General features: G+C 37.0%; 2 protein-coding genes across 9 annotated transcripts in view; one reads left to right on the top strand and one right to left on the bottom strand.

Moving 5' to 3' along the window:
* Positions 1-24157, top strand: part of LOC138691322 (uncharacterized) — a 259737-nt gene that overhangs the window by 7010 nt on the left and 228570 nt on the right. For 4 of the 6 annotated variants that reach the window (XR_011329820.1, XM_069813205.1, XM_069813204.1 and 1 more), the window contains exons 2-4: positions 10209-10591; positions 15507-15647; positions 17069-17151. Coding sequence is in view for 3 of the 6 variants with exons in the window: in XM_069813205.1 (XP_069669306.1) it covers positions 10493-10591; positions 15507-15647; positions 17069-17151 (323 nt within the window). In the remaining 3 variants the exon portion in view is untranslated. Of the gene's footprint in view, positions 1-10208; positions 10592-10622; positions 10870-15506; positions 15648-17068; positions 17152-24157 lie in introns of those variants that run through there. The other 2 variants (XR_011329822.1, XR_011329821.1) reach the window with 2 other exon arrangements.
* The window catches only part of LOC138691317 (zinc finger protein ZFP2-like), a 499579-nt gene that overhangs the window by 413361 nt on the left and 62061 nt on the right, over positions 1-24157 (bottom strand). The window contains exon 4 of one of the 3 annotated variants that reach the window (XM_069813191.1): positions 20594-20679. The exons of the other annotated variants lie outside the window; for them this stretch is intronic. Coding sequence (XP_069669292.1) covers positions 20658-20679 — 22 coding nt within the window. The 3' untranslated portion in view covers positions 20594-20657. Of the gene's footprint in view, positions 1-20593; positions 20680-24157 lie in introns of those variants that run through there. 3 annotated transcript variants of the gene reach the window in all.

The following is a 24157-nucleotide window of genomic DNA, read 5'->3' as shown; positions in this document are numbered from 1 at the left end:
CCTGTCATAGATTTCGCTCCATATGAACAAATGCCTACACAACGAGTCCAGTCTATTGAATTTTCGCGAAAGTATTCGTCCGTTAACTTATATATATATATATATATATATATATATATATATATATATATATATATATATATATCCTCCCGTAGTTCTCTTTCAAGGATTTCCAGAATAGTAGCTCATCTTCTACAGACTCCCCATTAATATAATGGACGAAAAGTAACAAAATGCCTAAATTGGCAACATCAGTATATTCGTCAAGTTGAATCGCAAAAGAAGGACTGGCACGAACTCTTTCCAAAATTTCATTTTCGACATAATTTGCCATTTCTTTAATCCGACGGTTGATCGTACTGTCGGACTTTTTTTGTGAAAGATTCTCCAAGTATGCACTGTACTACATTATGGGAAAATTTTAGAACATGGATTGCACCTTCCATCCCCTCCCCAAGTCACTAGGGGACGGTGGGAATTATGGGTAATGAAGGGTGGGGGGCATGCCAACATAAGCTGTGAAGGGAAAAATTTACCTGCTAGAGGGTAATTTCCCTTTTCCTTTCCCTCCTGTCTTCTCTCTCTCTCCTCTTTTTCACCTCTCTCTCTTCATCTCTTCATGGGGTGGTGTTCTGTTCTTCTATGTCCTTGTTGTATATGTTGTTATTCTTCTTCTTCATGTGTTCATCTTCATTGTTGAATCCTCTAGTCCTCAGTAGCCGGAATCCTCAGCAGTCTCTCTGGAGAACACGTGTTCTTGGTAGAAAAAATTCGGAACTCGTATATATGTTCACGAAGAAGAAAAACGTGCAACATGCGGGTTGCAAGTGTCAATCATCAAGAATAAATTAATGTGTAGACGTGATGGTATTTAAGATAAATCATCATGAAAGCAATATTTTTTCGCTTGTAATAATGTTGAGGGATATATATGTTATAATGAAGCGATTTTAAGTTGTATTTTAAGTGCATAAATTAATGTAAATTCATGCGACTAGATGGCGGGCGGGCGGGTGAGTGAGTGAGTAAAGGAGCGTTGAGTTAACGGGACTTAAGCCACGAAAAGCCAATCAGAGAAAGAAGGGGTGGCGAAATTAACAGGTGACGCTGGACATCTTGGCGTGGCGACAGTTTTGTGCCGACGTGCGAAAGGGTTGGATGTGCGACTGTGTTACTCTACCAGGAACATGGAATCGTTCGTCGATATTTTCGCCGTGCATAACTTTAGGAGCGATATCAGTAATTTGATGCGGTTTTTGCAGCAGAAAGGGTTATTAGCAAGTACGTACACTTGCCCTAAATGTGGTGGCGACATGAAATTAACTTCGCGCACAGATACTGGTGATGGGTTGTCAAATGAGCATCATGTTTTCCAAAAGGCACTTTTCAGTGCCCGACACCCCTCGTCAGGGCTTGCAGCCCCGACACCCCGCTTTTTTCGTCATGTGCTACACGTCGGAACATCATCGGGGCTTGCAGCCCCGATACCCCGCTTTTTTCGTCATGTGCTACACGTCGGAACATCATCGGGGCTTGCAGCCCCGATACCCCGCTTTTTTCATCATGTGCTACACGTCGGATCATCATCGGGGCTTGCAGCCCCGATACCCCGCTTTTTTCATCATGTGCTACACGTCGGATCATCATCGGGGCTTGCAGCCCCGATACCCCGCATTTTTCATCATGTGCTACACGTCGGATCATCGGCGCGATGTTTACGGAAGTAGAGAAGATTTCATGCTACTGTTAGCAAGAATGTCGCCACAAACAACACACTGTGGTCTTGAACAGCCCTTGTCACATATATATGAAAATCCAAACCTAAAGTAATTATCATCGTACTTTCTTTTCTTTACACACGGTTCACTTTTATCGGATTGACACACATCACTAGAAGCTGAATGACCTGTTCACACAACACTAACTTGCGATTTTATTAAGCCCTGTTTCCCTTTCAAACTTCCACTTTTCAACCAGTCATCCATTTTAATGTGAACGAAAACGATTCTGATACACAACTGACAACTTACTGCATTTGCCACAAGGAAAGAAGAAGTAGGCTATTGTTGAAAATACAAAATTAAATGTAAGAATGTTGAAATTCCACATTAACATCTAAAATGAAAGGCCTGACCGCCATGTAACCGTTCCTTAGTCGGGTCGCGATACCGTTGTTAGTATTGTTAGAACACAAAGAAGCTGGCAGACTAAATTTCCATTGTAGCGAAATAAAATGCATTCCTAACGTTGTTACATAACTGTAAATCAGGCGTTCGCAGTAAATATTAATTTATTGTGGAAATAATGTGATAAATTCCCGATGTTACACATATGTAACAAGAGGTATTATAGGGTTAATTTAATTTTAAAACAATAAAATAATAATAATAATAATAATAATAATAATTATTATTATTATTATTATTATTATTATTATTATTATTATTATTATTATTATTATGACAATGCCGCAGAAATGAAGAAACAATAATAGGCCTAACCTCGAAATCCATCATTACGGAAAAGTTTTGGCGAACCCCTCTCTCCCTGGGGGTTCGCGAACCACAGGTTGGGAAACGATGAGTTAGAACAAGAAAAGGAAGGTAACTTAGGTAGCAATAGCGAGAAAAAGGTAAATCTTAAAAAAATTGAGAAGACTTTTTTTCTACCAATAAAGATGATTTAGGACGTATTTCTTTTACACTTCGAAGCCCTCAATTTCCACGATAGCACAGGTTCCTATTCCACAGAAGTATTTTCTAATACCTTATTGTTATTAGTAAAAGTTATTGTATAGTATGAACTTGTAACTTTCTGTTTCACAAAACAATGTACAATAGTTGTATATTGTTAGTGACGTCATAAAAGTGTATGGCCGAGGAACAGCGGTTTGCCACATGACGTCATACTTTGAATTAGTTTATGTTCACCTCCTTGGTAATAAATTCCTATTTCGGGATGCAAGGAATGGCTTACCACCATTCCTATAATATTTGTCTGTTTTATTTTATCAGGAATAATGAGAATGTAAATACTTTTTGATGTATCTTATTTGTCAATATTTAAACGTGATCTTTCACTGTGAGATCACAGTTCGTAATTTTCCGTGCGTAACAGTTGTAATTGCAATCGAGATATGGTACAAGTATCCATATCCCATATTTGTTTGTCATTGTTTCACGAAGAAGAAAAAATCGTGAAAATGGTGTTCAAATAGGCAAAATTATTTATTTTAAAAGAGCTAGAGACAAAGAAAAATATTGTGTTCGGTATATTGAACTAACTTGGGGAGCTACGATAGGTAGCGAAAATCGGTTTCGAAAGCCAGCTATAATGGTTGGGGGAATTATCGTGCTAACCACACGATACTTCATTTCTGGTTGGATGATTGTCCACTTCTGCTTCGGAATGTGGTCGGTCATGGTCTTTCATGGGCTGTCGTACCTCGGATTATTACATTTAACTAAAGTAAAAAAAAATACACAATAAGGAGTTGTACTGAAATTGTATGTCATGGTACAGCTGTTATCACAGAGTACAATTATCTAACTCTGAAAACTTTGATACAGTAGGCCTACTCCGTACATATCTGCTATGCTATGATATTGGCTACCATTAATCAACCAATGAAGTGTATTTACAAACTGATGCGTAGATTACTTCGATTGGTTGTATGTTGTGATCTATGCCTAATGTTAGTAAAGGGTCCTTTCTGCTTCAAGTCCACTTAACCTAAAACGTTCATTGTACTGAAGAACATTATTTATTCTTCTTTTGATATACACCAATATTCTCACTTTTACTACTATTAGATTAACATATTTCAGTCAACTAGTTCCTTGAGTTACACAAAAAGTTCACTGATATTTAAAGTTATTAGCATTCCTTCAATTGTAGATAAATCTGTACAAATTATAACACATTGACTCATACTAATACTTAGGTGAAACAGAAGAATGAAAAATCACTTGCACTGTTTTAAGTATGGAGTAATTAAGTACAAATGTACAAGAAAACCTTTGTAGAATACAATTCTATGAATAACTATTAGTTATAACTCAATATACTTGTAATGTATTAGACCATACTTTTGTGGAATAGGCCAGGACCCAGGTAGCTGAGATAAAATGCACTATATCCCTGGCAAATATTCTGTTGTGTGTAGAGGATGTACAGACAGAAGTCTACAAGAAATATGTCTAATGACATGTCTACTTTTTTGCTTCTAATGAGAGTAGGTCTACAGCAACATGTCTACATAAAGTTGGTCTACTCTGTCTTTTAGTCTACCTGAGAAAATTCTACAAATGAAAATGCCTACTATAAGATGAAGTTTTAAGGAACAAATTTGAAGCACTTTATTAAGAAGAAATAATATAAATTTATAATTGCAGCTCATCTTCATTCCCATGTATAGGTTGACATTGTAATTCCAACCTGTAGCTTAAATTCCTCACATAAGCTTTGATTTCACCTATATCTTTATGTGCTATTATTGTCTATCATTCTTTCTACTTGCTGTTCATTTATTTGGTATGACGTCTTTATTGGGTGTTTACATTTCCGTGGCCAACCAAAATTTGAGTGAGAAGAATTTCATTATCTCTTTGATCTTTCCTGATGTGATCGAGGAACTTCCAAATTCACTTATGGTGCGTCACGAGCATTTTGTGAAATTTACGGTGCCATCTCTCGACACTATTGATTGTGCATTGTGATCTATCTTGCACTTAATCTTATACATTGCACACATTTGTTGGATAGCGTGATTGTACCGCTTGGCGTCTTGGTCCCCTTGGTGTCCCTCTATTATAGATTTTTTTCAATGTAACTGGCTATTAGTTCAACTTCAGCACTTATATCTTCATACAATGCACCAAACATTTCCTCTACGTCGTCTGGGTGGATGAATGGCATAGCACCATTCTCTTCCAAATCGACTGGCCGAAGTGGAAGAGACAGCCTTGTTCACAGTTCTTGGAGAAACTGTACGAATTGGATTCATACTAGCAATTTCAAAAAATAATAAGGCTTTTCTGCGGATGCAAATCCAAGTTTAATGTGGCGCAGAAGTTTTTCATATGTGTCAGTAAAATTACGTATGTAGCTTCAGTTTTTCTTGTACATAGATAGATGGCACTGTCTTAAAAGTCCCGTCACTTATCATAATCTGACTCCGATAGCAGCCGCGAAACTTCATTTGTTGCAAAAATAAGTAGTCAGGATCCTGGCGGCCGGAGTCATAGCGAAGGAACTGATCTCCGTTACTAGTAACATCAACATCTAATTCTTCTGTCGCCCTCGATAGTGCAGTTGGTATAGCGCCGGCCTTCTACATATGCTCGAGGTTGTGGGTTCGATCCTGGCCGAGGTCGATGGCATTTAAGTGTGTTTAAATGCGACAGACTCATGTCAGTATATTTACTGGCCTCCTCATCGTTTGCGATATTACCTGCTTACTTCTGTATTATTGCGTTTGCTGGTGCATTTGGAGTATTGATTGCACATTGTCTTATATTTGCGACTACTCTTCCTGCTTTGACCTCTGCTCGTCTACTTTCGTGCGTATGCAATCCAGTTTTGTAAACATGTATAGTATTCAAGTTATTACCCCTAACACATGTAGAATTGCAGGTAGGCCTATCACGGAGAGCACACCTTCAGTACATCTTGTTGCGATCCTGATTTACACGCCTCAAATGGTAGTGAAAATTGTTGTGCACCAGAATTTTCTTTCCTTTTGCCGAATCTGTAGTGTAGCCTAAATCTTCATTGTGAATTTCTAAATTCCCATTTGGTTCCTTTAACCCTTAAAAAAAAAGCCTGAATTATTTTTCGTCAAATTTTTCGTTTATTTCGTTTTAGACTAATTAAATGGATGTAATTGAACACAACAATGCTTTTGTTTTCTATTGTTGCAGCGAATATATGGAATTACAGGGCGTTACCATATGGTAACGCTAGGTCATTATGTTGTCAAATCTTAAAGAATGAGTTATTGCCTTATAATAACATCTTTCAAGCAATTTATTGAACCTAAATGAACTTTAGCATACAAATAATATATTCATCACTCATTCAGTGTTCTGCCCAAGGTCAGATCTTTCACTGCAAACCCAGCATTCTCCAATGTTTCCTATCTTCTGCCTTCCTGTTTGTCTTCTCATATGGTCCATATATCTTCATGTCGTCTATCATCTGATATCTTCTTCTGCTTCGAACTCTTTACCATTCACTCCCGTTCACCATTCCTTCCAGTTCATCCTTCAGTATGCAGTATCTTCTCAGTCAGTGACCCAACCAATTCCTTTTCTTCTTCCTAATCAGTTTCAACATCATTCTTTCTTCACCCACTCTTTCCAACACGGTTTCATTTCTTATTGTCTGTCCACTTAACACGTTCCATTCTTCTCCTTATTCACATTTCAAATGCATCTATTCGTTTCTCTTCACTTCATCGTAATGTCCACGTTTCTGCCCCACACAATACCACACTCCATACAAATAATACAAAAAATACAAAAATAAGAAAATTACTTTCACAATACCTGAACAAATATACGTAATAGAATTATTGTCACAATATACTCGTATGAACAAAACACATTTTCGTAACATAACGTTTTACATTAATTTTTTGTGCGATTTTCACATCTTTTGGTAGTAAGGTAAAACATTTCTTATGATATGACAAAAAAACATGGGCTGCAGAGACCTACATCTAATTTTGAGACAGCTGTATGCCAGATGAGCATTATCACTAGTATATCGCTGTCTTTTGTTTCTGGATATCGGAATCACTAATGTTCCATTCCATCGTTTCTTATATAATTAGATGTTCTGCGACTGACATCCAGCAAGTAAGTTTACCCGGAGTCGTTTACAGAAAGAAAACATAATTTCATGAAAAGATTTATTGGAACAGATACAGCAATTTTTTAACTATTCTCCACATGTTTCCCACCGGAACTGAGACATTTGCCACACCATGGGATCAACTTTTATCCCTCGTAAAAGTCTCCCGCCTGGAATCGGAACCAGTGTGTGACAGCCATTTGCACCTCTCTGTTGATACCACAGTATCAAAAAGTATCAAGTATCAGGTGGAAAAATGTTGAAAAAATAGCTCAACAACTCCTGTATCTATTCGAATAAATCTTTCCATAAAATTGTATTTTATTTCTGCAAACGGCCCCAGGGAAACTTACTTTTTGGACACGTCTCGTAGGCCCAATATCGCTGTATTTGGAAGTAGACGGTCACCCCTTGCCTTTTGTGGTGCTCCCGACTTCTTCACATCTCCCATTTGAATTCTAATTCATTCAATGGTGGGCCAAATCTTCTACTTGGCTTCCAAGCATTTTGTATAGCAACATCTAACAATCATGTGAAAATGGACTAAAACAGTTTTTACATAGATAAAGCGAATTTTTTATAAAGAAAACAAAATTTGTCACATCTCTCTCTTTAAAAGTCACTCTCTGGAGAAATCGACTGTTATAACATACTGTTTTATCCACTTACGTTTCCCTGATGGCACCATTTCCACACATTGCAATTTTGACGGTATCATTCTCTTTCTATCACAGATGACTCTTCATTTCCTTTTCTTCTATAAAAGAAATATCGTCTGGTCCACCTGTTCTGTCGCTATTAACAAAAATAGTCCAGCTTCAGTAATCAGTTTCCTTCCACTTAGGTTGTCGAACATGCCACGCACCCTCTACATTAGCAGAGTTCTCGTCAGATGCAAAGTTGGGCTTTGAATGCTCTATGTAGAATGCTCTAATTTTTCGTTTTCTAAGTCCCAAAGTATCTCATGCACTTCCACGTACCTGTTTGTAACATTCATTTTGTTATTTGTACTTTCTTGCAATTCCTTCATCTTATGTTAGTAGCAAGAGAGCACAAAGAATGAGTGACAATATATTAGCCTAGCGTTACCATATGGTAACGTAAGAAACAATGTATTATATCCACAACAATGTTACGGATTGTAAACTTGTGCTTGATGTACACGAATACTCAACCAACAATAAGTAAAATACCACAACAAACTTTACAATCAAGTTCATCAAAGTAACAAATAAATTACTTTACTTCTTGTTGCTCTCCAAAATTGCTGCTGAGAAAGCAACATCTAAATCGCGCAGCTGCTCTTGCCCACCTGGTATAATAAATTTGTGATTTCATAATGTAATAAGAAAGAACCAATCATGTAGCTTGGATTCACAAAGAAAAATTCCAGTTTTATTAATTAAGGACGGGTATGAAGCAAGTTATATTGCTTTCTGGACTGCGTTACCATATGGTAACGCTAGGTTAAAATGGGTTAATTACATCTTCTTGTTCTTGTTCTTCATTAGTCCCTTATGCCACTAAGAATCAGGGCACCTCGTTTTGTCCATTTCATCCACTTCTCTCGATCTTGGTTCATTCTCTTCATCTCCATCCTAGTTTTCCCACGCTTCATTCCAACTTTTTCTATTCTATCCTTCCATCTGTTTCTCGGCCGTCCTCTTCCTACTCTACCCTCTGCCCGCATTTCCATCATTTGCTTTGCTTTCCTGTCCTCACTCATTCTATTCACATGTCCAAACCACTTCAACTGACGCTCCTCTACCACCTCAAAAATTGCCTTTTTTTTTGTCTTACCTTTTTTCATATTCTCTCATTGCGTATCCTGTCTCTTCTAGTTTTTGCCATTATTCTTCTCAGATATTTCATCTCTATAGCTTGGAATTTGCTGAGATGTTTATCGTGTAGTGATAAGCTTTCTGTGCCGTGCAACATGACAAGGAGACAAGGATGAAATTGTAAAGCTGCATTTTAGTTTTTATGCTGATTTCTCTCTTACTCACTAATGTGTTGCTCATTTGATAATATGCTGAGGCTGCCTTCTTTGTCCGATTCATTACGAGCTGTTCTATTCTCACATCACTGTTTAAGATAGGCCCAGTGCCTAGACATTCATATGTTTCAACTCTCTCTAATTGCTTTCCACCACATGTTATATTTAGATCTTCATTTTGCCTGACCTCTTTAGTCACCTACTTTTCGCTATTGATCTTCATCCCTTTTCTTTTTAACTCTTCATTCCACTCCTCCACTACCTGTTGAAGCCTTTCGGGTGTGTCTGATATTAAAATGATATCATCAGCATGTAGCAGAGCTTGAAGGTATGTTGGTCGTAACCTCCACATGCCTAGTTTCGTTCTATGGGTTCGTAGCTTCCACATTTTATCAATTTTATCTAAGAAGACATTGAATAGGGTTGGGCTAAGGCTGTCTCCCTGCTTTATACCTTTCTCAATATTGAATTCTCCATAGATTTCTCCATCCATTCGGACTACGCCCACAGGATTATGAGTAATTATATATCTAGGATACATAATTTACATTATCGTGAATAGACATTATATAGTAGGTAGTCATTTTGTCTTTATATTTTCACTGCAGACATTATTGTAAATTAGACCTATTTCTCGGTAGTCTTATTACTGTCCATAGATCTAATGTCTGGAAAGAGAGTAGAGAGACTAAAATTAGTGCATTTTTGAATAGAATTCGTATTACCAGTACTGGTACTAAAAATGTTCGTTATTCATTTGTAGCAGATAAGTGGTTTCAGGGATGTTTAGAAACTTAATATAAAATCTTTAGTCTGTATCTCCTTAACCTGGTAGGTATAAGCCCACTAAGCATTCTTTTCTTCTGTACCAAGACATTGCAACTACAATTTCACGAATACAATTAAAATTACAAATATAATGTAAGTACCAAAAACTATCTTTTTAATAAAGACTAGTCAATATTTTGTAGAAGTTCAAAACAAACAAGGAATTAGTTGCTCAATTAGACATTAAATCCAGAATAATTATGTAGAGGTGAAATTACTGGAGATTGAATTATTTTATGCTGCAATAAGATAATTGCGAGAAGCCATGTCTGACCTAGTCTGAGTTACTGGGCAAGTGTCTAGTAAGTTAATGTGCGATGTAAATTGAAGATTATTTTGACAGTCCCTGATACTAGCGCATAGCGAATTGAGGGATCTTTGCAAGGAATTGTGAAAGAAGATTGAGTACGAGGTAATGAATGCGATGTGAATGACTTCCTAGTAACTTGTTATAACTGTTATAACTGTTTCTCAACAGCACAGTTTCTGTAATCACTGTCAGTTACATAACCTTAACCTTTTATTTCAGTTCTGACGGATGTGAGTCCACACCTGTGGAGTAACGGTCAGCGCGTCTGGCCGCGAAACCAGGTGGCCCGGGTTCGAATCCCGGTCGGGGCAAGTTACCTGGTTGAGGTTTTTTCCGGGGTTTTCCCTCAACCCAATATGAGCAAATGCTGGGTAACTTTCGGTGCTGGATCCCGGACTCATTTCAGCAGCATTATCACCTTCATTTCATTCAGGCGCTAAATAACCTGAGATGCTGATACAGCGTCGTAAAATAACCCAATAAAATAAAAAAAAAATAAAAAAATGACGGATGTGATCAAAATGGAACCTGCACTTGATCTGCTGGGCTTACAACTACATGATAACACATACGAAATGGAAGGAAATGAGCCTTTATCAGAGGTAAAGTGAAATGTCTTACTATGTGTTTTGTTTATATGTTTCAGTAACAGTGACAGAAAAGCACTCATTTCAACATTTTACACTTTATATCCAATAGACTAAATTAGAGCTCTATGCTGTTGCTGTTTGGTATAAAGCGTCATGAATTGGTCTGGCATTATGTAGTATGCGTTGGTTCTACTCTCCCCATGAGAAGAAATTTTCACAGGAAGATCAAGTAATGCAGAGCCACAGTTATTCATGTAATCCGGTCCACAGTTCCACTGTAGTTCTGTTTGGTATGTTTGTATGAAACTTAAATGAATATTGAATTTCATATGAACGAAATTTTGCTCTGTACCCCATAATATTTTGTTCTGTATTATAATTTCTAAGACATAATTATATCCAGATGAGGTGCGTTCTCATGTTCTACAACAATAATCTTCTTTCACTCACTTGATCAGTATTTATGGAGCACAGGCTACTACTTACTGACAAGAAAAACTGTGACCTTAAGTTAATTAAATTATGTGGAAACCTTACAAGCACATTGATTTGAGATCTGTTTCTGTTTTTGACGTGCACATTATGATACACATTAGTTCCTAATTGTACTCGAGAGGGATGTTTGAAAGCTTAAACTGATTTGGAAAATATTAAATATGCTCTAGCATCAGAAAATGACCATGCAAGATAAATGTATATATGAAATAAGGACAAAGTTCAACAGTAAGCAAGCATTACCAAATTATTTCTTCATGTATGTCAACATTTATACAGGTGGAAATATAAAACTACCAATACCACCACTACCGGTACTACTACTACGACTACCATTACTACTACCACTACTGCTGCTACTACTGCTACTTCTCTTAGTACTACTGCTACTACTACTCCTGCTACTACTAGCACTACTACTACCACTATTGCTGCTGCTGCTACTACTGCTACTACTACTACTACTACTACTGCTGCTGTCCCTGCTTCTACTACCACTACTACTACTGCTACTACTACTGATACTACTGCTACCACTACTACTACCATTACTGCTGCTCTACTACTACTACTACTACTACTACTACTACTACTACTACTACTACTACTATCACTACTATTGATACTGCTCCTACTACCACTACTATTGCTACTATTGGTCCCTGCTACTGCTAATTCTACCATTACTGCTGCTGCTACTACTACTGATACTACTGCCACCACTACTACTATCACTACTGCTGCTACTACTACTACTACTACTAAAACTACTGCTGTTGCTACTATTACCACCATTACTGCTGTTGCTACTACAACTACTACTGCTCCTGCTACTACTACTACTACTACTACTACTACTACTGCTGCTGCTGCAGCCTCTGCCTCTACCACTATTGCTACCAGGACCACCACTGCTACGACCACGAGCACGACTTCTACTACTGCTACTAAATGAAATGTTATATGTCCTCATTTGTCATTGTTCAAAGCAATAATGTAATACCGGTAACATAAGAAGTATTATTTAAATTAGGAGACATTATGATATATTTCCAATGTATGAAATTCTTTTTGTTTATTTAGGCTGTAGTAAAGTTTGCTTGCTAATTTGTTCTCTCTCTTTAGGCCTATAGGCCTTTACAGGTTATGAATATACCTTCAACAGTTTTAAATGTTTATATTATTAGTGCACAGGAAACCCACAGGCATTACTTTCTAGGAGAGGAAGTTACGTTTCATTATTCATGTTTTGAAATCTGAGGAAAATATTCTCGCAATTAATTTTCTTATAGTATAGTATAAAGCTAAATGAACTAGAGTTTGTTGGCTGGGCTTTTTCGCCTTATGTTCTAATAGTTGTTGTTTAGTCAACTGTCCAAAAACTGGTCTGGACCCTACATGTGACACCAACAAGGCATCACTAATGAGGCAACTAGGCTAGAAGATATTATGGTAGAGTGGCCAGTTCCGTTCCCCGTCCATTGCATACATCGCTGACCATGTCCATATTACACTAATCGGACTTCAGATAGAAGTATTTAATTTGTATTCTTTTCGTCCAATTGAAAGTGAATTCTATTATTTCTAGGGTATCTTTCTAATTTTTCGACACTGAGTGGTGCGGTCAAAATTATTGTCCCAAATAAATTTTTCTGTTTTGTAGTACATTCTTTTTTATTCAAAATTATAATAGCATTACCTTTATCTGCTTTTGTTCTTATAAGATTATTATCGTGGCCTTTTTTGCAAAGAGATTTTCTTGTGTTTGTGCCTGTGTAAAATTTACTGTAGTGTTCTTATTTTATTGAAATTTATGGATTGTATAGGCTACTTCATGTCTGATAATAATTTTTGAGGTTCGACATTATTGTGTGAGACTATTTCTGTCTAAAATAGATTGGTTGATTGCTGCGTCCTTGTTGATAGTATTTAGGTTATACTTGTATTGATTTTATAACAATTTTGTTTCTTTACAGTCTAAAGTAGTATTATATAAGTTTATAATTCTATTAAGCAAGGAGGGTTGTAGCAATTGTTTGTTCTTATTATAATCACTATTATTGTTGCCGGATGATTTAAGATTCTCAATTTACATTTAAGATTCTCAATTTTCTTTCTTCATTTTAAATATTTTAACTTTATAAAGGGCGAAGGGCTAACAACCCATCACCGTAAAAAACAGCTTGTTACGAATCCTTCAAATAAGCCTCGGAAAGCGATTGGTTCTCTAGCACGACCACAGCAAAGGAAGCACTATCACCTTTACTTTTTAATTTTGCTCTAGAGTATGCCGTTAGGAAAGTCCAGGATAACAGAGAGGGTTTGGAATTGAACGGGTTACATCAGTTGCTTGTCTATGCGGATGGTGTGAATATGTTAGGAGAAAATCCACAAACGATTAGGGAAAACACGGGAATTTTACTGGAAGCAAGTAAAGAGATAGGTTAGGAAGTAAATCCCGAAAAGACAAAGTATATGATTATGTCTCGTGACGAGAATATTGTACGAAATGGATATATAAAAATTGGAAATTTAACTTTTGAAGAGGTGGAGAAGTTCAAATATCTGGGAGCAACAGTAACAAATATAAATGATACTCGGGAGGAAATTAAGCACAGAATAAATATGGGAAATGCCTGTTATTATTCGGTTGAGAAACTTTTATCATCCAGTCTGCTGTCGAAAAATCTGAAAGTTAGAATTTATAAAACAGTTATATTACCGGTTGTTCTGTATGGTTGTGAAGCTTGGACTCTCACTTTGAGAGAGGAACATAGGTTAAGGGTCTTTGAGAATAAGGTGCTTAGGAAGATATTTGGGGCTAAGAGGGATGAAGTTACAGGAGAATGGAGAAAGTTACACAACACAGAACTGCACGCATTGTATTCTTCACCTGACGTAATTAGGAACATTAAATCCAGACGTTTGAGATGGGTAGGGCATGTAGCACGTATGGGCGAATCCAGAAATGCATATAGAGTGTTAGTTGGGAGGCCGGAGGAAAAAAGACCTTTAGGGAGGCCGAGACATAGATGGGAAGATAATATTAAAATGGATTTGAGGGAGGTGGGATATGATAGAAAATGGATTAATCTTGCTCAGGATAGGGACCAATGGCGGGCTTATGTGAGGGCGGCAATGAACCTCCGGGTTCTTAAAAGCCAGTAAGTAAGTAAGTAACTTTATAAATTCTTATTGTTTTAAAAACAAATACTGTTTTTTGAACGAGTTCCCATTTATTCGGGTTTAACATATAAATTATCTTTAATTGACAATAATGAGGGTGATCCGGGAAGTACAGGAGATGAGTTATGACAAGAACCGTAAGATGCATGAGAGCGGCTAGCAGGGAGTAAAGGCATGGGGATAGGCTGGAGCAGTTCTGATAATACTATCTAGGCATCTAGCATGAAAATATAAACTACCGGTATTCTGTAGTTGTGTAGGAACGAGCCGAAACATAGTTCAGGTTAAAATTTTAGTTGGACTTTACTGTTCCAGTTAAAAATTAGTATAACTTCACTGTTCAGTGTAATTAACCTTTTAATTGTAGCTAAATATTTCACGGTAAAACGATTAGCCTATTTTTTTCATCAGGTTCAGTATTCTAGCAATTTTCAATTTACAGCAGCCTTCTATTAAACAGAAACGCACTATGTTAGAAAAAGATGGAGTGAGATGTGACCAGTTCATCTTTATTTTTCTGCAGTCCAGCGTTATGCAGGTAGGCAGAGAACGCACTTTGTTGTATCAAGAAGTTACTCTCAAGAAACGCCTCGAAGCTAGTCAATTTCCAGTGTTACAGATTGAAAGTTTTCTTTGTTAAATCTAGCTTTTTCTCAAGTCAGTACAAAGGGATAACATTGTGAATTTTGTAATAAATATTGGCATTGTTGCTATCCATAATGGCTTTCAACACTATGCTGAAGAATTTGATAATAGTGGCTTTATTAATTGTGTCCTATTGATGTATTATAATTATTTTTTATTACGGAACATAATATTCCATTGATCTTCTGAATCAGTAATAATCACATAATGATCACTGTTTTGAGAAGGAAGAAGCATTATGTGTCAAATTTGAGATACGTCGCAATATTGTCATGTGGTTTATAAAAGTTAAGACAATGATTGCTCGTTATATGTTGAAGAACCATGAGGTTGGATATTTTCAATCTTTGAATCTTTTACTGTGCTGTATAATTAAACTTTATTATCCTGAGCAATAAAATATCATACCGAAAAGATATTTCCACACATGATGTAGAATATAAATCACCTTCTATTACACATATTACAATATGTAAATTGTTTTCTTCACTAATTTTCTGCTTGAGTTGAGGGAGTTAGCCAATGACTGCCGGGTATTACACATGAAGTCAACTTTAAAGTAGGTAAATAAATGTATTCACGATGTCTTTATGTTCTGCAGGAAGGGAATTTATCGCATCTGGAAATGACAGGCATGAAGACTGAATGCGGGGACTACAACTATGATATAAATGCAGAGATGAAAGTTGAAGACTCCATTCGAATGTCTACTAGATTTCCTATGATGAAATCTGAAGTTTATGTAAGTGGTTCACTATCAATATATAGATATACCAGTAGTGCATTTTACGTAATATCAGACCCATTAACAATCTCGAATATTTTTAACTGTTGTCTCTTTTTTCAATATTCACTAAACTTAGACTGTTTTAATTTTTAGATCTGAAATGTAATAATAATAATAATAATAATAATAATAATAATAATAATAATAATAATAATAATAATAATGATTCACAAACATACGTATACTGTAGTTAACAGAATTATCTGGAATGTCAGAGGTAGTACTTGTGCGTAGAACAGAATTTCAATTTAACTTCATAAAATTTATGTTTTGTTGTAATTGGTCCAGCAATTACAATGCTAGCCATTGAGGGACAGGTTCAAACTGATATAAAGGTTTATTCAAAAGTCACGAAAAATTTGAAAGTCGTCGAACTTTGTTAAGAAGTAAGTTTATAGAAATAAGTAATGATACACTTCTGTTTATAAAATTTGAGTTTTTTTGTTATAAACAAATCCGTGAAAATATGCCACAACGTTCAGTAGCTCATCTGCTGTTCCGTCGCAATTTAACTCTTTGAAGCACAAATTAATTTTTTATGTTTTTCATATCATGGATCATACCAAAGCTTCAATCAATTTCTTTCAACATTTTAACTCTGCACACAATTTCAAAACACAGATGGCACCTCTATGTATACTGAAGAGGTGGTTCCTTGCTGGAATATCTGTGCCATAAAATTTAGACAGAAAGAAAATGGTGGTTCTTCTGAATAACCACTATGCTGCAAAGGGTTAATTCACACTGCATGCTGTGTGTTCCATATTCCGAATCCTTTTTTTTTCTTCTTCTTCTTCTTCTTCTTCTTCTTCTTCTTCTTCTTCTTCTTCTTCTTCTTCTTTTAATTCCTTGACTTTCAGTTACAAAATCAACATTTCCACTGTTACTATACACTTTCTTCTGCCGTGTTTTTTTTTTATCTGCCATGTAACTGGTCTCTTAATATATTTTACAAGCTTTCACAAAGACGACAAATTTCAGGTTCTATACCTCAGCCCATTTCGACTTATGTATCTGAGGATATTATTTGTAGTAACACTAAATAAGCCAATTTGGATATGTGGAGGTAAAACCTTGATTTTCGGCTATCTTATCAGAAATGAACAAGCTATAGTAGTGTGTCTGCATTTTAAGGAAATGAAACTTTCAACAATAGCACATACAAGGAAATGTATTAATGCTTTAATATATGACGTTTTACTTTTTTGTTTTTGTTTGTTTGTTTTTTTGTTTGTTTTTTTGCACGAAATATTGTAGCAAATTTTGTTCACTTATTTTTGATGACTTGTATACATCATATGCAGATATTTTCAAGGTTGAAACTTGGTTACAATTAGTCATCTATATCTCTCTTTATAATTTACTCACTTTTCCAGGAAGATTCGTTCGATTTGGACAGAGTTCAGCAGGAACAGAAAGTGGAAGCGTCTACAGAGGAGGATAAAGTGTTGTCTGAGAGGTGAGTGTACTGTGCTGGTTTTATTTTTTCCAGTCTTTTACAGCTTCGCTTGAAGATGAAGGACATACATTTTATAATGTATGATACTGTTTTGTATCTATTATATTCAAGTATGGTGTTATTTATATTGACGGCTCAGTATATTTTGATACTGAATTTATGTAAGCTAAACTCAAATTATCATTACCATGACAAGTAACATATTACAACTCCTACTGCTTTTTTACTTTGCTGTCCTTTGGGAACCAAGATTTCTTAAAGTATAAGATCATATTATGTCATTGCTTTCGAATGGTAACATTTCTGCTGCGTCTGCAATCCCTGTGTGTCATACTAGTTCGCTGCATTTCTTCAAGACCTCTAGAACGAGAAGGTTATCTCAATCAGCTACATTTTGACTAGGAAAAAGTGCGGGTAAGCGGGCTATTGTGATATCATTGATAGACTTGGTTTTCTCGACACGAATATGTCTATGTATACTATTGAGTTCTGAATGTTATCTTTCCTCAGCCTAAACTCATATCCTAATATCGCAGAAGTGTGTCTAGCAGTGATGGGTGTATGTTGTACATACGTGTCAGCAATAACAGCAGAGAAAAGGCTTAAGTCAAAGGTAAATAAACTGTTTTCCACACTTTATATGCCAGAAATGGGTTCAAAAGTTTCGCACAGGTGGAAAGTGGAATGTATGGAGTTGTCACGTGTGCTTCGAATATATTTGACTGATGAAGATATGATAGGGATTTATAACCAGAACTCTTGAATTTACCTCGGAAGAGAAAACTGAAACGCGCAGGCATACAGTATGGAATTTCAATGCATTTTAATCGCAATATAACCCTATGAATAAGTTACGCATTGCTTATTTTGGTGTGAATTATTCTGTTTTGGTCTTCTTCTGCTATGAGATCTCATACACCCAAAACCAACAGAACAGACTTGCAATGTGATTCTGAAGGAGATGAATTAAAATATATGGCAGGATGAATTGCCGGTAAATTTTCAGGTACCCATCCAGAATTGGAATGCTGCACATACCGTAAAAGAGAATGCAGAATTTTTATTGTTGTCCAGAGTCGATTTCACATTAATTATCTTTTGATGGTTTGGCAGAACCTTCAGACAATTTGACTATGGATGCTAAGCTATTAAATAAATTAATCACCAGATTTCACGAAGAAAGTTCCTTAAGAAAAGGAAAGAATATAAATAAGTTAGTAAAAATGACTGGACATAAATATTTCCACACTCCAACTGAAGTTGTATAAGTTTTTATTTATCAGAATCAAATATTTAAAAGTGAAAATCTAGCCACCAGCGTAGCTCAGACGGAAGCGCGTTTGCCTGCCGATCCTCAGCTGCACTCGGGCGTGGGTTCGATTCCCGCTTGGGCTTGTTACCTGGTTAGGTTTTTCCGAGGTTTTCCCCAACCATATGGTGAATCCTAGGTTATCGGCCTCATCTCGTAAAATAACATCTCGCTGTCACCAATTTCAACGACGCTAAATAACCTAGTAGTTGATACAGTATTGTTAAATAACCAATTAAAAAAAAGCAAAAAAGGACAACTTGAAGAAACAAAATTTGGAAAAACGAAAAGCGGTGAAGAATGTAAAGTTGGCAAAAAAAAAAAGAGAGAAAAATTGTCACTTGAATGTTAATAATTGTTTTCGGGTTTTCTTCAGAATGATATTGAAAACCAGTTGCTTTTGTAAATTACATACAAATGAATAGGTTTCATTACTTACTTACTGGCTTTTAAGGAACCCAGAGGTTCATTGCCGCTCTCACATAAGCCCGCCATTGGTCCCTATCCTGAGCAAGATTAATCTAGTCTCTGTCATCATAGCTCACCTCCCTCAAATCTATTTTAATATTATCTTCCCATATACGTGTCAGCCTCCCCAAAGGTCCTTTTCCCTCCGGCCTCCCAACTAACACTGTATATGCATTTCTCGATTCGCACATACATGCTACATGCCCTGCCCATTTCAAACGTCTGGATTTAATGTTTCTAATTATGTCAGGTGAAGAATACAATGCGTGCAGTTCTGTGTTGTGTAACTTTCTCTATTCTCTTGTAACTTCATCCCTCTTAGCCCCAAATATTTTCATAAGCACCTTATTCTCAAACACCGCTCATGAACTTAGAATAAATGTTGGGAGACTGCCACGAAGTCCCCAAACATGCAAAGTTTGCAGAATTCCATAACGCCATGTGGTATTATAAGCCTTCTTGAGGAAAGCATCTCTAATGGTAGTCTCCAGCCAAACAAGATTGTCTGCGGCGGATCTGTGTTTACGAAAACCACATTGGATATTAGATAATCGGTTTTCCGATTCGAGTACGCACATCAGGCGTTTACTTCTCATCTTTTCCATAACCTTACATATGCAGCGGGTGAGAGATATTGGTCTGTAGCTTCTAGACAAAGATGGTTCCTTTCCAGTTTCTGGGCAGGGATAAGAATGGCGGAATGCCAAGCAGATGAAAATGCCCCCTCAGTCCAGATTCTGTTGTACACTGTCAACAGGAAGGATTTTCCAGCTGGTGGGAAATGGCGAGGCAAGCGGTTATGGATGTTATCAGGGGATGTGTCTAGCGCCACCTCCAGCTCCTCGGTTTAGAACGTGTATTGTAATACTCTGTGTTATCTGATTTAAAATTGAGTTTTCGTTTTTCCGTAGCTTCTTCGATTTTTAGAAATTCCTGGTCATAATTATTTGAACTGCTTATTTGTGCAAACGAGCTAGTGACACTTCGACAATTTCTATGGGACTGGTGGTCGTTACTCCATCGTTCAGAATTCCCAGAATTACAGAACTACGTTTCCCCATTATTCGAGGGACTTTGTTCCATTCGATGTTAGCTGGAACGTTGTTTTTCAATGAATTTACGTAGTTTGTCCAGGACGTCTTCTTAGCATCGCACACAGGGCGACGAGCTTTGGATCGAAGACTTTTAAACAGGACAAAATATTCATGGGTCGGATGGCGTACAAATTGACGTAAGGCACGTTTCCGGTCTCGGATTGCATCTCTGCAGGCATCCGTTCACCAAGGGACAGAGAAGCGTTTTGGCCTGCAGGATGACCGGGGGATAGATAATTCCGCGGACTTAATAACCTTATTTGAAAAGTGATCTACTACGGAGTCCACATTTTCATGTCCGTTATCATCGAATGATAAGGACTCCGAAAATGCGACCCAGTCCACTTTTTAATAACCCAGTTTGGAGAGCAAGATTCCGCAAGGTGTAGAGCAGACATACGCATTCGGATGGTAGTGGTCACTACCGTATAAGTCGTGAATCACAGACCATTCGAAATGGGCTACAAATGGAGATATCTATCATGGAGTAAGTACCGTAAGCAAAGGAGAGGTGTGTTGCTTCCTCTGAATTCATGTAATGAGATTTAGACGGCTACATACCTTTGCTATTTTATTTCCTCCGTCACCATCAGAATTTGAGCCCCAATAGTGGTGGGATGCATTGAAATTCTCCACTACCAGACATGGAGGAGGTACCTGCGACAGAATATCTTGAATATATTTTACTGTGAAAGGATTATCTGGGGGCATATACATACAGACTATTGAAAACTGAATGCTAGGAAGTGTTATTGTTGCGGCTATGCATTGATGAGGTGTGGTAATGTTGATGATGGAGGAAAATATACGGAGTAGGAGGCACAATCTCCATTGGCACGGATACAGGCAAGATGTTCGTACCGGTGAACATAGTATCCTGAAATACTTGGGGAGCTTTCAGGCTGAAGGAGTGTCTCCTGAAGACATAAAATAGGGTTTTCATGATAGATCAATTGTTGTAGTTCTGTATATCTGCTGCGAACACTGTTCACATACCACTGTACAATATCAGTCAGTAAGAGGAGCTAAATCATGGTGGGGCCTTTACAGGGGATCTTCTCGTATTTATTTCTTATTTATTTAATCTGACAGGATTAAGGCCATAAGGCCTTCTCTTCCATTCCACCAGACAGCACATATAAATACAAAAAAGAAATACAGACGCTGGTGAAAATAATACAAATTAAATTATGCCCTATAGAGGGTCAACAGAGTCAAAAGAACACTATAGAGCTCTCATCGAGCTAATACAAGAAAAAAAAATAAAGAAAAACAGAGATAGCAATGATGATGATGATGATGATAATAATAATAATACTAATAATAATACTTACTTACTTACTGGCTTTTAAGGAACCCGGAGGTTCATTGCCGCCATCACATAAGCCCGCCATTGGTCCCTATCCTGAGCAAGATTAATCCAGTCTCTACCATCATATCCTACATCCCTCAAATCCATTTTAATATTATCTTCCCATCTACGTCTCGGCCTCCCCAAAGGTCTTTTCCCCTCTGGCCTCCCAACTAACTCTCTATATGTATTTCTGGATTCGCCCATACGTGCTACATGCCCTGCCCATCTCAAACGTCTAGATTTAATGTTCCTAACTATGTCAGGTGAAGGATACAATGCGTGCAGCTCTGCGATGTGTAACTTTCTCCATTCTCTTGTAACTTCATCCCTCTTAGCCCCAAATATTTTCCTAAGAACTTTATTCTCAAAAACCCTCAATCTCTGTTCCTCTCTCAAAGTAAGAGTCCAAGTTTCACAGCCATACAGAACAACCGGTAATATAACTGTTTTATAAATTCTAACTTTCAGATTTTTTGACAGCAGACTAGATGACAAAAGCTTCTCAACCGAATAATAACAGGCATTTCCCATATTTATTCTGCATTTAATTTCCTCCCGAGTATCATGTATATTTGTTACTGTTGCTCCAAGATATTTGAATTTTTCCACCTCTTCGAAGGATAAATCTCCAACTTTTATATATCCATTTCGTACAATATTCTGATCACGAGACATAATCATATACTTAGTCTTTTCGGGATTTACTTCCAACCCTATCCCTTTACTTGCTTCAAGTAGAATTTCCGCGTTTTCCCTAATCGTTTGTGGGTTTTCTCTTAACATATTCACATCATCCGCATACACAAGAAGCTGATGTAACCCGTTCAATTCCAAACTCTCTGTGTTATCCTGAACTTTCCTAATAATAATAATAATAATAATAATAATAAATACATTACATATTAATTGTCAATTTTACAACAGCATAGTTACAATATTTACTATATGTCATGGGTTAAGCCGAAGTTGCGCAACCTGATAGGTGTTCAAAAAACAATTCCATGAACTAGAATGTGGTTTAAATTTTAATTTTATATTGTCCGACAGTCTCTGTCATGGTCAGGGAGAGAGTTCCAGAGGCGTGGAATACATATACTGAAAGATGAGTAGAAAGATGTTCTGTGCAGAGGAATGGAGAGAAGGTACATATTCCGGGTTCGAAGTAGTGAAAGGTGTGGAGGTGTGGATGATTTTAAATAGTAATAAGAGAGAGTTGAAGAATCTTGTTTCTTTAAGTGGACTCCAAGATAACAATTTTAGTGACGGTGTTACATGATCGAATTTTCTAATGTTAGAAACGAAACGAACGCAGATATTGTGAACACACTGTAGTCTATGGGCAAGATCAGTATTTAGATTCGTGAACAGAGAATCGCAATAATCGAAGTGGGGCATCACTAAAGTTTGGATCAGGTTCTTTTTAAGGCTGAGAGGTAAAACATTGGTTAAGTGTCTGAGGGAATGAATTATGGAAAAAGTTTTCTTACATATGTAGGTCACTTGACTTTGAAAATTTAAATCTGAATCGAAATATACCCCTAAATTTTTACTGTCTTACTACATGTAATTGTGGTATTATTTATTTTTATATTTGATACAGTGGCTAGATCTATTTTGTTTAATGCTCGTTGGTGGCCCATTATTATAGCTTATGATTTGTCTGGATTTAGTCTGAGTCCAAATTTTTGCGCCCATTGAGCTACAGATGCTAAATCTTCATTAATTCTGATCAAGGAGTCATTGATTGTACAAGCTCGGGAATTAATGTAAAGTTGTAAGTCGTCAGCGTATAGCTGGTGTTTAGAATATTTTAAGATCTTTGTTACGTCGTTTATGTAAAGCGTAAAAAGTAATGGTCCAAGAACCGTGCTCTGAGGGATTCCGGCCTTGACGGTACGCCAATTGGAAGAATGACTACCGACTGATATACATTGTTGGCGTTCGCGAAGGTAGGAATCGAACCAAGCAACCAAGATTGTAGTTTTTTAGTTTACATAAAAGGAGATCCGTGTCAACTGTGTCGAAAGCTTTGCTGAAGTCTAGTAGTGTCAGTAGCGTTAGCTCTCCTCTGTCACTGGCTTCTCGAGTGTCTTCAATCACTTTTAAAAGGGCAATAGTAGTATTATGTCCTGTTCGGAAACCAGACTGGTAATCATCAAGTAGGCAATGCTCATTGAGGTAGTCAGTCAGTTGCTTATGTACTACGCGCTCCAGTGCTTTTGACAGAGCTAAAAGATGCTAATTGGTCCATAGTCGTTTGGGGTTTCAGGAATTTTATTTTTCGGGATAGGTCTAATGAGGGCTTGTTTCCAAAGTCGAGGATATTTAGAGGTTATGAGTGAGGCGTTAAAAATGTAGGTCAAGGTTGGTAGTATTACGGCAATAATTTTCTGGAGCAGTTTTATTCCAATCCGATCTGATCTTTCAGCTTTTGTCGAAATACGCTTTATTGCCTTCTTTACGTCATCATGTGAGAGGTACAGAAACTGAGACTACCGTTACATGGTCCAGCTACGTATTTTACTTTCCCAACAAGTCCGTCGAGTGCGCGTCTAACGTAAGATGGACTGATGTTCTTCATAGTCGTTTCTATTCCGTCCAACGTGTTACTAATAAACTTTAGAGGTGGTTCTTTAACACTCACTTTCTCAGAGTCCAAGTCCATTGTAATATTCGTCATTTTACCACCAGACGTGTCTATTCTTGTCTTCTGTTTTTTGTGATTTTATCGGAGGGAGGGGGAGAAGAACACGAAGACATATTGAACTGGTCCCCCCCCCC

The sequence above is a fragment of the Periplaneta americana genome, chromosome 16 (genome assembly GCF_040183065.1).
Source record: "Periplaneta americana isolate PAMFEO1 chromosome 16, P.americana_PAMFEO1_priV1, whole genome shotgun sequence".
Classification (NCBI taxonomy): Eukaryota; Metazoa; Arthropoda; class Insecta; order Blattodea; family Blattidae; genus Periplaneta; species Periplaneta americana.
Note: the sequence above shows the minus strand (reverse complement) of the source record. Positions and strands in the feature narration are given on the sequence as shown.